This window comes from Marmota monax, unplaced genomic scaffold (genome assembly GCF_021218885.2).
Source record: "Marmota monax isolate L192 unplaced genomic scaffold, Marmota_monax_Labrador192_F-V1.1 WCK01_AAM20220418_F8-fsc00133, whole genome shotgun sequence".
NCBI classification, from domain to species: domain Eukaryota; kingdom Metazoa; phylum Chordata; class Mammalia; order Rodentia; family Sciuridae; genus Marmota; species Marmota monax.
Window position 1 is genome coordinate 3,250,644 of NW_026694821.1, and position 17,100 is coordinate 3,267,743.

The following is a 17,100-nucleotide window of genomic DNA, read 5'->3' on the forward strand; positions in this document are numbered from 1 at the left end:
TAAACATCGTAGAAGAAAAATCATTGAACTTAAAGGCATAGCAACAGAAGCTATTCAGAATAAAGTGTAGAAAATAAGAGACTGAAAAAACATCCTGTGAGACAGTATTAGGCAGTTAATATGTGAAATTGAGAGTCACAGAGAGATGGAATATGTAGAAAAAAATATCAGATGAAGCCAGACATGGCCGTGCTTGCCTGTAATCTCAGCAACTGGGGAGGCTGAGGAAGAAGGATCACAAATTTGAGACCAGCTTTAGCAACTTAACAAGACCCTGTCTCAAAAATTAAAAGGGCTGGGGATGTGGTGCACTAGTTAAGCACCCCTGGGTTCAATCTCCAGTACCTTAAAAAAAAATAGATGATATGGTAGCAGAAACATTTGTAGTCTCTCATAAATGCTCATTTTTTCAGAGTAACTTTAAACATCATTGTATTGTTTTTTGTATAGCCCTCCAGCTAAGAATGGTTTTTACATTTTCAAAGGGTTTTCTTTAAAGACAAAAAAAAAAAAAAAAAAAATACCAAAACCAAATCAGATCAGATCAAAACCCCAACAAAAAACCCCAAAATTAGAAAACACAAGAGATCACAATTTGTGCACCCTTCTCATTTAGGCTAAGTGAAAGAATCCTTACACAAAAGATGGTATGTGAAACTCTAGGAAAGACAAATCCAGCTTAGAATGCTGGAATGCAGAAAAGTGAGTGGTTGGTGAGAAGTTGGGAGGACAGATGGGAGAGAGACCCAAGGGAACCTTTGGGGCCTTGGTGGAAGATGAGCATTTGCAAGTTGAAGATAAAATTATCCTTTTTAGTAGAAAGATGTTTAAACATTTCTGTTCTTCTAGAATTAACATCTGTTTATGCTCCATCATCATCAAACCTATCGATATAACACTACTTAGATATCATCCACAACAAGACAGTTTGCTTTTATTGATTCTTAATAATGACCATCTCCTTGCAAATCCTGCCCTTTTAGATAGCTGTTAGCTGTGTAGATAGCTGTTATCTGCATGTACACTGTACACACAGAATACCTGTAACAGTGTCTGCAGAGGAGCCTTTAGTGCATGCATTCACAAACTTTAGACAGAATACTAAAACCAGAAGAAATCCCTGAAACCCATGCAGATGAACATGAGATAATCATTGGTAGAAATTAGCAAAATGCAATTGAACCAAAAAAATAAAAGCATTTGTGTGCACTAACTACATAGCTTCAAGGCAACCGCATGAGGGCGCTCTTTCTCAGCACTGAGCTGCTGGAAGGCCAGAGAAATCCAAATTGATCTTAGATGAGTGAGAAATACCTTACAAGCTGAAATACAGGTATTGCTTGAGGTGCTTTATAAAGATGAATTCTTGTACCCTGAAACTGAATGGGCATATCTCAGGACATGAACACATGGCAGCCAGTGATTTTTGGGGGGGAAATAATACTTTATATTGACATGTGAAACAATTGTTAAACTTCTTTTAAGCAGATCTTCATTAAGTGTCAGTCTATTTTGGAAATGGTGTGGCAGTTTTAAGACTATTTCTGCAAGACGACAAGCTGGTCTATTTCTGCAAGATGACAAGCTGGTTCATTTTTAACATTTGTTGACAACAGTAATGAGAACAGTGGTCATTTACTAGCAGGCAGGCACATTTTTGACATATCTCTTATTTTTAAAATGATTTTTTTTAAAACGCTGTTATTTAGCCTTGATCTCAAAACCAGAGGAATTTGTCATTAAGTCACTAGTGGAATTTTTAAAGCTAGTCCAATTTGTGAGCATTTCCTCAGAATCCAGTTTGATGTTATTGTTGAGATAATAATTAGGTATTCCTTATGAAATAATATGGATTTCTGGAGAGTTGACAAGGTTCTATCATACTTAAAATGAGAACAGTTTAGCAGTCTGAAAAACTTTAAATTGAGGCACGAGGTTGCATATTTTAATTAATATATAGTGTGGTTTTTTGTTTTTTTGCAGGGAATTCACTATTGAAACGGAAGGGAAAACATTTCAGTTAACAAAAGACATGGTCAGTGTGAAGAGATTCCAGAAAACACTACATGGTAAATTTATGAAAATAGTAAAGAGACAAATATTGCTCCTGAATTAAAAAAAAAAAAAAGTCGTACGACATAATTTTATAGAAATTTTGAAGAGAAAAATTGTGGCATTAGCCACAGCCATAAATTTTGTGACTTTAAGACATTTTTTTTTTAACATAATTGTACTCCCATTTAAAAAATAATGTATAATACTGCCTTTATACTTCCTGTGGCTTGGGGTTCATTTGAAGAATATTTTTGATTAAGTTTCTTTTGTGGGAGTGGTGAGTTTGGGGTCTTATTTTAAGGACAATTCCTCTTGTTTTTTAAGAAAAAGAGGGAACTCACATCTGTCACCCTGGGTCATCTTTGGCAAAACAACTCTTTAAAAGGTTGTTGAGGCTAGTGATCTCTCATGCTTTTTTAAAAGCTAAGAAGATTTTATTTGTATGTTTATTTTTTTAAAGAATAAATTCTATGAATTGGGCAGTATTTTGGAATACACATGAAGGATGATGGTGGTTTTTTGAGTGTTTGAAAAACTGCTACTCTGGAGAGAGCAGGCCTCTCTTTCCATGTGTTCATGCCTGCCTTCTTGCCAGGCCTGAGCAAGCAGGTGTGGGAAGAAGCAGGGGCTCCTCATGCTTTGGTGCTTTAGCCATCATCCTGGCAGTTGTTTCAGAGCTGTGGTTCCTTATTAGGCTGCCATGGAAGAGTGGGCAGAAGAATACTGTAATTATATTTCCAAAATATATTCTCAGTATTTATCACAGACCAAAGAATATCCTAGCTGGGGCACAGTGGCCCATGCCTGTAATCTCAGTGCCTCAGGAGGCTGAGGCAGGAGGACTGTGGTCAAGTGCCCCTGTGTTCAATCCCCTGTAAACCTGCATCACCCCCCACCCCCCTGCAAAAAAAAAAAAAAGAAAGAAAGAAAATCCTCTCTTTAGAACCCATGAGCTTTTGGTCCTACTTATTATGTCTAAAACATAAATTCCCCATTGTCATAGGTTAACTTTAAACCTTAATGGTACTTGGTGCTTTCTTTTCAAATAGTAGTAATTATTAATTCATCTCTTGGGTTTACCACAGGTGTGTCTGATCTGTGGGAAGTGCCCCGGGGCCCCATAGAATGTGTTCTTTCCATGGGATGCGTCTCCCTGGGCAGGCTCTCTTCCTTTCAGGGCCTCCCAGGGGAGAACTTGGAGATATAATGCCAGTAACTTGGCTCTGAATGAGTTCTCACTAAGATTACAAGCTTAAAAAGTGAAAGATAGGCCATGTTATACTGGTTGCATGTAATAATTGTTTTTATTAATTTTGTCAGTGATGGTGATGGGTTTTTAATTGTGTCAAAGTCTTAATGAAAACTCTTCATTTTTGATGCTTTCTGTAGAGGCAAGGCAGACAGTAGAGTCAGATGGTACTTGCTTTCATTTATAGCTTATTTATTGGGGAAGGAATGCTCCTGTCAAGTTTCATTTTTAATGCTATATGAACAAAGAATTAAATTTTGTGCAAATTTCCTTTACTTCAACTTTTTCCCCCAAGGTGACAATATTCCTACCAGGAAATAGCTTTTTTTTTTTTTTTTTTGGTGGTACTAAGGATTGAACCCAAGGGCACTCTACCTCTGTATTACATCCCCAGCCCTTTTAATTTTTTTGAGACAGGGTCTTTATCTGTTGCCAAAGCTGGCCTCAAGCTTGTGATCCTCCTGCCTTAGCCTCCTGAGTAGTTGGGATTATAGGTGTATGCCACTATGCCTGTTGGAAAATGGCTTTTATGAATGTTCTGCTTTTTGCCATGATGTAGAGAGATCAAAATCCATCTAGAGTAGAGATATATGTAGTGCTAAAAATTGTTTAGCGAGGCTCCAAAATGCATTATTTGGTATTTGAGAGAATGTCATTGAATTTTTCTTATACAGTGGAAGAAGTTGTTCCAAGTGTAATCGAACCCTCCTTTGGCCTGGGCAGGATCATGTATACTGTATTAGAACATACCTTCCATGTACGAGAGGGAGATGAGCAGAGAACGGTAAGCTGTCTTGTATGGTGTGCTCTTCCTTTGGAGTGTCAGAAAATAAAACTTATTGAAATACATCAATAAGACAGGAATGATCCATTAGTTATTATTTACTGTCATATGCTAGTGATGTGTGCTCTCATCTTTGTTTAACTCTTTACAAAACAAAGTACTTTCATTCTGAGTTTTAGCATGTGGTTATTCCGGAAGCCATTGTTGTAGTTGCCTGGTACTCCTAGTTCTAAGAACAAATATGGGTAACTGTATTGCATTGGTGGAGGGAATGGTATTTTCTGGATATACTCATTTTCAGGAAATTGGGAATGATGAGAAATCTCATAGAATTGGACAAAACCACCAAACTGTGTCTATATACTTGTAAAGCATTCAAGGGAACTCTTTTGTTACTGTCTAGGGGTGCTGGGTTCATTGTCTCTATTCAGCAAAGAATTGAAGAACAGGACACAGAGATAGCAAGCAAGAAGTAGATTTGTTGCAAAAGCAACAGATACAGAGATAGACTTCTCCCAAGAGAAAGAGCCCCAGAGCTGGGAATCCTGTGGGGGAAATTTTGGCCTGTTTTTTTAATGGTTTCTGGAATTTCCTCCTTTCCTTATCTCCTCCCTTGTCCACACACTCCTCACTACTATTGATTGGTACCCCCTTTTCCATGCATCTGTTTTTGTTTTACTATTGGATCCTCCGCTTAGGAATACTGGTGTGGAAGTGTCTGTCTGACTGGGTCCCCTGTTTGTGTCCATGAGCAGGAAGTTGACCTCATCAGAACACCCTCTCCATGCTCCTTTGTTCTGCCCCTGCTCCTGACCTCCTCACTCACCATCTTTCCCTGACTGCCTGAGTCCTTCTGTATCTCCCTTACTTTCAAATTGCATCAAATTGTCTGGCATACTTTTGGACTAATTATGTAAATTCCTAGGTTCTATTCCATTGATTTCAATTTTTTTAGGCCTGAGACTCAGGGATCTGTGGGATTTTGTGTTGTTAAGTAAGAATCACGTACAATTCCAGTGTGTGGGTCTGACAGGCCATAAGTCAGGCAATATCTGGGAGATAGCTTTCCTGGTGTTCAGAGCGGAGATAGATGTTTATGAGAAGTCTCATCAGCTCCCGCAAGTTTAGTTTTGGTTCTGATGCTTTTGAGTCATGGCTCCATGCCTTTCACTTTTATCTTCTCATTCTGCCTTACCTCATCTTTCTCACCTCTGCTCTGCTTGCAGAAATTATATTCCTTTAATTTCTAGGGGGAGGGTTTTAGGCAAACTACTCAGAAGTGGCTTAAAAGGAGAGAGTGTATATATTAAATAAACTGAAAGAAATAGTGTAATTTGCTTGACCATTGTAAAGCTGAGCACGTATGTAATGTTGAACCTCAACTCTGATTCATTCCAGGGCATTTAACCTTGAGGAATGAACTGGTGAGCTGTAGGTGCCAGTGTTTTTAAAAGGTCTGGCACACTATTGTAATATGTAGCTAATAAAGTTGCTCTTTTAATCTCTGCCCTAAAGTTGCATCTTCATTTCCTGACATGAAGGAATAGTTCCTCATTCATTGGGTAGATACTAAGAACCTGGGCCGGGCAGCAGCCATACAAGTGTAAGCCTTGGTCCTTTTTGAGGAATGATGATATGTGTAACTGAGGTATTCTTTTTAGATGTCAAGTTTGCTTCATGCTTTTCCTGATTATTTTTCTAATAAAAAGGGTTTTAAAATATCTTTTAGCTGTTCCTTTGAATCTAACAATATTTATATAACTGGAGCTTTAAAAGACATTTCATAAAGGCTAAATAGGCATAAATTAGTTGCAGTGTTTTATGAATTGCATAGAGTCCCATATTCTCATGAAGAGAAATTTGATTAGGCTATGGGAAGCCAAAAATGTTTCTAAATTATTAGCACCTAGTCTCATGATCCATTTGCCTATAAATTTGGTATTGAAACATTGCTAGTGAAGTTCAAGAAATTATTTCCTATAAAAGCAGGCCTTCTCTCTCAAATTAAATAGAATTATCATATCACAGGATGGAGGAGGAGAGAGAATTCTAGCATTCTGTGATGTGGGCAGCCTTGTTACTGGAGCACAAAGTTCACTTACAGTGGAATATTGGTCATTGCTTGGCATTAAAGTTTAGTTAAGCTTTAATGCCAAAGGGGCGCCAAATAGGAATCTCTGTCATTCTCATTTTGCTCTACTGAGGACTGCACCCAGGGGTACTCCAGCACTGACTTGCATCCCTAGACTTTTTAAATTTTTTGAGACAGAGTCTTGCTTATTTGCCTTGACTGGGCTTGAACTTGGTGATCCTCCTACCTTAGCTTCCTGAATTGCTGGGATTACAGATGTGTGCCACTGCTCGAGGAGTTGTCAGTGCAGTGGTCTTGTGAATTAGAGAAAATGGTAGAGATCGGCTTTTAGGTAGAGAAACTAAGGTTCAGAAAGAATTTACCAAGATCACCCAAATTCAAAGCTACCAGTGAATTTTTTTGATTCTGGTTCTCCTGTTGTTTCTCTTTATAACACTGTTTTTCATGCCATGTTTTCTGGCATTTCGATAGTGAAATTATGCTTGGACACCCACTGTGTGTAATGTCTTATGGTTTGGGACATTGACATTTAGATATTTTTAAACTAATATGTTTGGATTTATTTCTTTTTAAACCTTCCAGTTCTTCAGTTTCCCCGCTGTGGTTGCTCCATTCAAATGTTCCGTCCTTCCACTGAGCCAAAACCAGGAGTTCATGCCATTTGTCAAGGAATTATGTAAGCAAATCCAATTGGGTAATCTCCATGGGAACACCATCAAGTAGACTAGATTTTGGGAAATGTATCATTTATTTCAATAAAAGTATAGATTGAATAAGCATAAATCTAAGCGATTTAGCTTCTGCTCCTGTTTCTAAAAGAATGTGCTTTTCAAGATGTTTTATTCCAGCATTGAGTGAGTCACAGTAGGACTCAAGAGTCAGATTTAGTGGCTTCTCATGAAGCCCTTCTGCTCTCTTCATCAGGCAGCCTGAGTGAAGAGTAGCAGCTCCAATGTATCTACAGCCACTGAGTCCATGGCACTGAACTGGACCCAGGTGTCATCTGATGCTGCCCATGTATTTCAGAGTAGGGAGGCAGAAGAATCCCTTGAACTCCTCAGGGCCATGCATATGAAGGTAGTGGAGTCAGGACCTGCCTTCTGGCCTGGTGCCTTGATCAGCCCATACCCCACAGCTGTGTCAGACGTAGATGAGAGGAAACACTTGGACTCCAGCATGTTTCTCTCTTGTCTTGATTCTTTTTACAAGTTTCCTGAGCTTGTAAGAAGCATTCAGATGATGTCAGAATTTACTCTCTCATTTTTTTATAATTTATTTTATTTATTTTGGACAGCGGAAGCCCTGACTAGGAATGGTGTGTCTCATAAAGTCGATGATTCCTCTGGGTCAATTGGGAGGCGCTATGCCAGGACTGATGAGATTGGGGTGGCTTTTGGCATCACCATTGACTTCGATACAGTGAATAAAACGCCTCACACTGCAACGCTGAGGGACCGAGACTCCATGCGGCAGATAAGAGCAGAGGTAATTGGTCTTCTTTTTGGCAGTTTAGTCTTAGGAATGAACACTACTTCCTATTGGTGTGAGTTGGATTTCGATGTATTTATGCTCCCTTTCCTTTCTTTTTTTCTTTATAATTTTATTGATAGACTTGTATCAGACAATGCCCAGATCCCCAAATCTGTTTGGCTTAATTATGAAAGTATCCATTAGTACCTCTGTAATATTTTATAGCCATTTAGATTGCTCTGGGCTCATTCTCCATCTGTTTGCTTTTATAGTTGTTTGTTTACTAGGTGAGAGAAGTGTGATCCCCAGAAGCTGTTGCCATAGTTTTATTGGCAGGCTTCTGGGGGCTTAGACATTTTTATCTTTATATTTCTATGTTAGTCCATCCGAAACAGAGAGTAATGTTTCAGAATTTTAGTTAATAGAAGGGAATCATGGACTGGGACAAGCACAGAAGGGGAATGAGCATGGTAAGGAAAAGGACAATCAGGCCCACGCCTGTAATCCCAGCGGCTCAGGAGGCTGAGGCAGGAGGATCGCGAGTTCAAAGCCAACTTCAGCAAAAGTGAGACTCTGTCTCTAAATAAAAAAAATACAGAATAGGGCTGGGGATGTGGCTTAATGGTCGAGTACCCCTGAGTTCAATCCCGGTTACCATCCTTCCACGCCCCTACCTCCTGCAAAAAAAAGGGGGAAAGTACAAAGTGGCCACTTTAATGGACAATTGCCTGGCTTAGAACAGGTTTTTAGTTATGTGCTCAGCTTGATAGAGAGTAATGAGGAAAATACAAAACTGCTTTTTTTCCAAAGGAGTTTATGATCTACTTCACATGTCATGGATTTCTAGCTTGTCTTTTTGCAAACAACCAGATTTGGCTACTCAGCACCCGCATTCCCATGTCTGTGGTTCTCAGAGAGTGGTCCCTGGACCAGCAACATCAGTATCACCTGGGAATGCAGTAGGCAGAATCTCTACCCTCAACCTATTAAATCAGAAACAGGAAGTTGTAGAGGGAGAGGAGAAGGCAGGGGAGGTGTTAACAAGCCCTGTACGTGATTCTGATGGCACTCAAGCTTGAGGACCACTGCTGTGTGGCAGCCAGTGTTCACTTACCCTGAGGAACAGCAGGCTCGCCTGACTCCCTTCAAACATGGTACTTGGTTGACTCTTCTTAATTAAGAGGTCAGATGTTAAGAGCTCCTGTTCTTAGAATTAAATTTAACACACGTATTTCTTTTTTTTTTTTTTTTGTGGTGCTAGGGACTGAACACACAGCCTCAGACATGCACATGAAGTCATTTCAATTGAACGTGGAGATATAGAATAGCGAGAAAGGCCTTGTGGCAGAATCGAGTTATCTAGGGGAGTTCCTGGGCTTTGTGAGCCCGAGGAAGAGCATGAATCCAGACCTGGGAGAAGAGTGAGTGTGATTAAGTAAAGGACTCAGGGGGATGACAGGAAACATCACGAAGGCCCAGCTTATAAAAGGACCTTGTCATATCCACGTTGTTTCAGCTCCATACTGTGCACTACCTCCTGATTTCAGGGTAGACCCTCCTTTTGAAAATCTAAGTAAGTTGGTTGCTACTTGGATTTCTTTTTCCTTTTCCCCAGGTCTCTGAACTGCCCAGTGTTGTCCGCGATCTGGCCAATGGCAGCATCACGTGGGTTGATGTGGAGGCCAGGTATCCTCTTTTTGAAGGGCAAGAAACTGGCAAAAAAGAAACAATCGAGGAATGAGAAAAACCTTGGCAACTTTTGACAGCTTGTTCTAAATAAAAAAATAAAATAATTCTTATCACATCCACTTTACCAAAACAGCAGCATTGTTATTACTCCCAGGAACTGTATTGTATCCTAGTGACTGCCTGATTTTACCCCCACAATTAAAGTTGAAGGAATTCTGAACAGTTTATAATTCATTGGTCTGTGTTCCCACTTTTTCAACAAAGCTACTTCTCCCATCAGACATGCTTATGGCTTAATATTAGACATGATTAATTTGCTTTAAAAATCAACAGCATAATTTATTGGGATATAATTTACATACATAGATTTAGCCTGTACTAAGTGTAATTCACTGCTGTTTAATAGATTTACAGAGCTGTGCAACTGCCACCTCAATCCAATTTTAGAACATTGCCACCACTCCAAAAACTCACATGCCCATTTACTATCATTTCCCATTCTAGCCGAAGCTCTGAGGAACCACTAATCTACTTTTTGTGTTTATAGATTGGCCTTTTCTATTTTTTCTTTTTCCGACAAAGTGATGCATGGTGCTAGAGACAAGAGTAACTTCTGGAAAAGGCTGAAGTGGGGCTAGACAGCAGGAGCTGTGGGTGGGAGGCCTCAGCGTGCTGGTGTTGGCGTTGGGGCCCTATGTGTGGGTCACGGGAAGTGGTGAGTTGACAGAAACACCCCCTATTTTGAGGTGTGCTTCATTCTTGGCTTCACTGTAGTCCTGGGAACCGTTGGGTTCCTGATGCTAGAGAAGCACCATCTGTCTTGTCCAACTTAGCACTTCTCAACCATCATTGCATCTTGATTCTGGAAGTTTTTTACTTAGTCTTTAAGGTATTTTACTATTATTGTATTTTTGTACAGAACATTCAGAAGGTATGTTTATTTTTAAGGAAAAAAGTCAAGAGGTTGCAAATTTGAGCAGCTCTATATTTGCAGAGTTTGAACCTTATCTAATAACTAGTATCCTAACTTCCTGCCACAGGTGCTGGGAGGGGAGTGGTGGCCTCCAGAAAGCTTTTCTTTGTCTTGGGTATAAAGAGCAATCAAAGCTGTGATATCTTAGATGCAAAGTAAGAACAGGATTCTTTCTTGCATCTCATCTCTGGTGATGCCTATCACAGTGCTGTACATAGTAGGTTTTTAGTAAATAGTCCACGGATGAGTCTTACTTTTGCAGCAATAACTCTTTGATCTAACTCAAGCCTTAGCTAGGCAAATGCTCCATCACCGAGCTACACCCCAGTTTCCAGAGTCTTGAACAAACCTCTGTAGGAAGAAAACTTATTCTTCGTCTATCTGGTGCTTTTATAAACATTCATCATTAAATTAGAAGGAAATGAGATTTTAAGTAAACTGAGTCTTCATTTTCCAGGATTACCTCTCACCTCACATTTCCTGTCTTCAAGCTCATAATGGGGCACAGAACCCTGTGTTCTCGTGTGGCAGTGGGGTTCTTTGCTTCTCCCATTTATTTTCTTCCTTTTACAGTAAGTGCCTCCATAATGAAACAATCACCACAGATTGTTATGAGCTCATTAATGGGGAAAATATATTAAATAGTGGAATTGCCTACCTTGGTTCCTAAAGGAATTGGAACCGAAGCTCTCTTCACTTCTCACTGGCAAACACATTTGTCAGGGGTAGACGCTGAGTGTTAGATCTGCAGGCCCACCACACTCTCTTCCTCCTCTAGGGGGCAGTGCTTGATTCCTCCCAGGAGAACAAGTCTCCAAGGAGATTTCTATCACCAAGTGAGGACTATGGGCTGATAGTGGAGCTTCCTGGTTCTGTCTGTACTGTTCCTATGTGCCTGATTTCAAGCATAGATGAGGGAAGAGCTGTGTTCTTACATTCTAGATGAAGAAGCTGTTTATACACAAGAATAAACACACACACACACACACACACACACACATACTTGCACACTTATGCCCAAGCCTAAGATTTTCACCAAGCACAGGTTTGATCCCCTGAGGTCTTTCAAAATTATTTTTGTTTTGTGTCAAACTGGGCTGCTTGAACACAGCTAGGTAAGTAGAGTATCTCAAAAGCTACTCTTACTTCTCACTCCCTGCTCCCCCCCAAAAAACAAACAAACAAAAAAACACCAAATAGTGATGGGGAAGACTCAGATCCTAATTAGTTTATGTGGAATATATGGAAGTTTCTTTAAGACTTAATTGGACTTGAAGATGTTCAGTCAAATTTCATGTGCAATTATGTCTAGAGAGGAGTGCATATGCCTGGCTCTTGCAGGAATCCAGCACTTTTAATATTGTTTAACAGCTCAAACAGCAAATATAGATGGATATTCCACAAAAGGAACCCATCACCAAGTCATATAGAAATGATCTTACTCATTTCATGAGATGCTACTACAGATATCAAGTGTCCCAAGTACTTTGTGATAAGAACTTGCCAAGTTATTTAAGAAGTCAGGTCATTTACTATCTTCTTGCCAGGATAACCTCGGGGTCAGGGTAATAGTGGTCTTGTGGAATCTAAAAGGACCAGATGATAAATCTGAATTAGGCTTAAATATGGCTGCACTGGAGTGAGCCAAGAGAAGACCACCTGTGACTGCCTGGGCAAGGACAGGAAGCTTAGAGAGCCTGGTCATGCTGCACAGCCTGGCACCAGCATTGTTGCTGATAGTGTATGTGTGAGGCAGGTGTTTTTGGCATTCGGCCAACACTAAAATGAAATTTAGTTGAAGATTCGGTAAGTGAATACATGAATGATATTGCTACTCCTCAAAATTCCCCTCTTGTTGCCTGTTCAATAAGTCTTGGTTATTGGGCTGCCCGTAAGTGGTAATCATGTTAAGACTATGTGGGTGGAATTAATTTCTTCTCCAGAACTTCAGATGTGATTTGAGGGCTTTGCCAGGGTTGGCCTTTGGCCTAACCCTGCTCCCTAAGGGTCTCTTTCTGAGCTAGTGTCATGGTCCTCTCATCTGGTTAGTTTATTATCTTCCTTGAATGTTGAAGGACACACCTTTTTAAACCTGTTACCTACCTCCTTAAAAGATGTTAGTTAGGTCTGTTTTTTCAACCTTGGCTGTGTTAACTAACTTGAGCTTCTGTAATCCCAAGGCGGGAGGATCACAAGTTCAAAGCCAACATCAGCAACTTAGCGAGACCCTGTCTCAAAGTTAAAATATATATATATATATACACAAAAGGACTGGGGATGTGGCTCAGTGATTAAGTGCCCTTGAGTTCAATCCCTGGTACCAAAAAAAAAAAAAAAAAAAAATCACCTGAGCTTTAAAAAATACTTGTGCCTGGGCTCCACCTCTACCCATGTCTCTGGGTCGATCCAAAGCATCATTTTTTTTTTTTTTAAAGTCCCTTAGGAGAGCCACTACTACTATTGTACTAGGGAACTTTCTTGCCGTGGGAAATGCTGGAACTTTCTCTCCTGGCAGAGGTCTTTGAGACTGCAAATTTATAAGAACCTTCCATCCAGTGAGATAGTAAAGCAAAGGGGGCGGGATGATAAGCAGTGGGATTTCCCTGACTGTTAGGGAGTCATGTTCTAGCTGGATGGGGGTTCTGGGGCTGAAGAGCAGAGAGGTACCCTGAGCTCGATGCTGCAAATAAAGCTAGCTGGACTCTAGTCCTGCCTTTCCTGTGTCCAGCTGGGATGGCTACTCTTCATTCTCCATTCCCAAATGCTAGGCCAGGAGGAGGAGCCCTGTTCTCTTTGGGAGCCCAAGTGCTCTGCCCTTCTTTTCTACCACCTAGAACCTAAAGCAGAAGGGAGCTTTGTAGCATTATCTCAGCCGGTGCCAGCATTTGTTAGGTCTTAAACTCAACCACCGATAATTGCGCACAAGCAGTTATGCTAACTAAAACAATTTAGACTGATTAAAACCTTTTTTGGCTCATCAAAACTCACTGTTCGGCATCTGAGAGTGAGTTAATTTACAGATTAAGTAGAATGAAATCATGAGTAAGGAAAAATCTCAAAAGATTTAAAACATTAAGAAAAATTGAGCCCAGACTTGCCATTTTCTGGAAAGGAATTGTGAAGCAAGCTTGCCAACGACACACCCCTTCCCTGCTGCATCCAGGCCCTCAGCTCCCCCTGCACCCTGCGTCCAGAATCAGGCTGCTTCTCCCCACCTTCACCATCATCCTGGGCCCAGCCACCATCGTCACCCATCTGGTTTATTGTGAAAGACTTGTCTCCCGGCTTGTGCCCTTGCCCCTTGAAGATCAATCTTCCACGCAGCAGTGAGTGAGGTAATCCCATTCTCCCCCCCAAATTCGGTGGCTTTTATTTCAAAAATAACACCTCCAGGTTCTGCCCCTCTCCTAGACCCCACAAGGCTCACACAGTCCTCCTTCCTGCTCCAGCACCACCACCCATCATTCCCTCATAACTGCTGATTCTTCAGGACCTCAAGGTTCACTGGGTGAGGCCTCCCCAGAGTTGGACCTTAAGTTTCCACAGAGCCCTGAATTTTCCCTCCCTCCATGCACACCGTGAAATGGGCTGCTTATCTCCTTCCTTTTCCTCTCTAGCACCTAACACTTCATAGCATATGGGATGTCTTCTTAAAACAGAATGTAAGTTGTGATGGATGCCATGGCACACACCTGTAATCCCAGTGGCTTGGGAGGCTGAGGCAACAGGATCACGAGTTCAAAGCCAGCCTCAGCCAAAGCAAGATGCTAAGTAACTCAGTGAGACTCTGACTCAATAAAATACAAAGTGGGTCTGGGGATGTGGCTTAGTGAGCTAGTGCCCCTAAGTTCAATTCCTGGTACACCCCCCCCCCCCAGAAAAAAACAAAAAACAAAAAAGTGTAAGTTTCATGAGGACTGAGATTTGGGTCTGTTTTGTGGCTCATGTGACTTTATGAAAGAGATTTCTTCTGCAGGGCAGCTCCCCTACTTTATTGTCAGAGTTGGCTTAATTCCAAATGCTCCCACACACACATACTCCTGTGCATACACAACCCAACCCTGGGCTAAAAACCCAGTTCCCCACTTAGCAAAAGACCTGCGGCCACTGAATGGTTAGGTACCAAGGCAGGTTCTCACACTTAGTGTAGTGGAGCCCTTTTTAAAGGAAACAAAATCTCAACCACCCTACCACCTCTCTCCGCCAGGATACATCAGCAATCTTTGTACTGCCTTTTGATGGACACTGTGAAAAAAATGTTTTGTAACTAGTAAACTATTTTTTAAGGTCATCCTAAAAGTGAAACTACAAAATTAATTTTTTTTAATGTACTAGGGATAGAATTTAGGGACACTCAACCACTGAGCCTCATCCCCAGCCCTACTGTATATTTTATTTAGAGACAGGGTCTTACTGAGTTGCTTAGCGCCTCACTGGCTTTGAACTTGAGATCCTCCTGCCTCAGCCTCCTGAGCCGCTGGAATTACAGGAGTGTGCCACTGTGTCGGGCTAAATTTAAAAATCTTTATAAAACTCGTAGACTCTGAAAGGTTCTAGGTGAAATAACTAAGACTTAAAGAGTTCCAGGGGCAAGAGGTACCCAGAAGATAGCTGATTCCTGGTTATTGGGGCTAGTAGTTCAGGGCTGCACCAGAAGTGGCCCTGTCCCAAGCCCTTCACAGAGTGGTGGGAATATAACATACAATGAGTGTGGCCAGGAGGAGTGCTTGGCCTGGCCTGGAAGGTGAGGCCATCTAGTGCAGTGGTGCCCCAGAGAGATGAGCACAGTGGGAAAGAGCCTAGGGAGCCACTTCTGCGCCTGTCACAGTGGAGTCCACACCTCCTGAGTGCCGCTGCAGGTCTGGGATGGGACTCAGAAACCTGCTTGAAGTTCCTTACTGCTTCTCAAACAGCAAGGCTTGAGCACCAGCAAATTAGGAAATTCTTATTAGCCAAAAGAGAGCATTTAAATATTCTTTCGAGGCCAGGGACTTTTAAACTTGGGTCCATGGTTTCTTGGAGGATTTCTGTAGAAATGGCATGCACTATTTTATATAAGTCTGTATTTTTTTGGCTTCTGACCATGGGAGGACCTCTTCCTCCAGACCTCTCCTTTACAGGAGTCCCAGTAGCACTGCCACCTCATTCCTTAGGTATAAAGACCTTGACATTCAAGTCTGCAATTTAGGGTTGGGAGGAGGAGTCACCCAGAGTCTGTTTCAATTTGAGGGATGAGATGGATTTGGAAGACACCAGGGCTGGGGTTGCTCATTTGGTTAGGAACTGGGGGAACAATCTCCATAGAGAACATTCTGGAAATTCCCAACTGGGCAAGTGGAAATATAGATTCTTATAAAAAGTATATTGGATTGAGCAGGAAAAATAAAAGGAATAGAGGCCACTGCAAAGGTGTTCATGGCCCCCCCAGTGACCTTCCCCCGTAAACTGGAACTTGAGTTGAAAGAAAGAATGATGAGTCTGCACATTTTTCTGCCTTCCAGGGTCCAAAGGTATCTCCCTGGAGATTCATGATGCCAGGTTGTTTATTGAGGGTGGACCTCTGGGAACCAGAGGGGGACCTTACTAGGCACCCTGCAGAGATAATTAAGAAGCACAATTACTTTGTTGTATTCACAGCAGAGGCTGAAGGACAGTTTTCTTCCCGGTTGAGAATCGTTAGTTTCTCCCTCCTTTGCTTACTCAATTGCACAACCAGAAGATATTAAGATGGGACTTGGCCTCAGAAGGTTCCTTCTACTTTAATTATCGTCCCAAAGTGCAGTAGCTAACATTTAGAATTTCCTGTGGATATGGCCTCCATTTTCATTTATTCAAACAGCATTTGTGGCCCCTACCATGGGCTCAGATAAATGTGGGGTTCAGGTAGGGTGGTCATAAAATGTGTCATGCAAATCAGGACACCTGAGAGTAAAAGGCGTGCTAGTACCTGCACCAGGACCATAGGTATAAACCCAGGCTAGCTGGAGCCACCCATGTCTGGTCCCACCTTTAAGAACTGGTGAAGGACAGCATGTATCCTTTGCCCGCAGGAAGTCAGGCTCCAACCAGGCCTGGGGCTCCTCAGGTGAGGTTAGTCTGGGGACACCTGTGGGGGAGTCTGGAGGGTAGGTGAAGGCTCTCATGCTCCCAGATGGTCGTGTGTGTGAAGTGAAGAAGAGGGGACACTGGCAACCCAGTGGAGTGGAGGGTGGGGAGGGCGTGGGGGCCAGGTATGGAGCCCGACAATGGGTTTTCCTGCATGTGGAGCTAGTAGTCTGTCTTTCTGGCTAGCACTGGAGTCCAGCCTATGGGTTCGTCTAGGTCTGGGTGGGACAATAGGAAGGCCAGTTTATTCAAAGAGCGTGTCTAGAGTTCCAGTGGGGGTAGAGCTTTTGCTGTGGGCATAAATGATGGCATGTGTCCCCAGGAATAATTCCCAGCCTGGCTCTGGAGCTTGCAAAGATTGCTAGAAAAGCCCTCAAAGGGTCCAGGTCTGCCTGGCGCTGGTAGGAAAGCTCCCTAGAAAGAGCCATTTGGCAGAAGTTTCTGGTGGATCCTAAGGCCACCCAGATGGTGGGCTCTCCCATCAAACTACAGCCCCTGAGGGCAGGGCCTTAAGGCCTGAGTGAAGAAACCCGGAGCAAGGTGGGTGCACGCTTGTAATCCCAGGGACTCGGGGGCTGAGGCAGGAGGATTGCAAGTTCTGGCCAGCCTGGGCCTGGTTAGCAAGACCCTGTCTCAGTGGTAGAATGGTAGAGTTATAGTGGGTTCAATAATCCCCAGTACCC

The 17,100-nt window shown here is 42.0% G+C and overlaps 1 protein-coding gene across 1 annotated transcript in view; it reads left to right on the plus strand.

Moving 5' to 3' along the window:
- The window catches only part of Gars1 (glycyl-tRNA synthetase 1), a 41,012-nt gene extending 31,439 nt beyond the window's left edge, over positions 1 to 9,573 (plus strand). The window contains exons 13-17 of the mRNA XM_058573146.1: positions 1,984 to 2,069; positions 3,979 to 4,088; positions 6,763 to 6,856; positions 7,475 to 7,665; positions 9,266 to 9,573. Of these exons, the coding sequence (XP_058429129.1) occupies positions 1,984 to 2,069; positions 3,979 to 4,088; positions 6,763 to 6,856; positions 7,475 to 7,665; positions 9,266 to 9,391 (607 nt within the window). The 3' untranslated portion in view covers positions 9,392 to 9,573. The remainder of the gene's footprint in view (positions 1 to 1,983; positions 2,070 to 3,978; positions 4,089 to 6,762; positions 6,857 to 7,474; positions 7,666 to 9,265) is intronic.
- Positions 9,574 to 17,100: the final 7,527 nt, after the last annotated feature.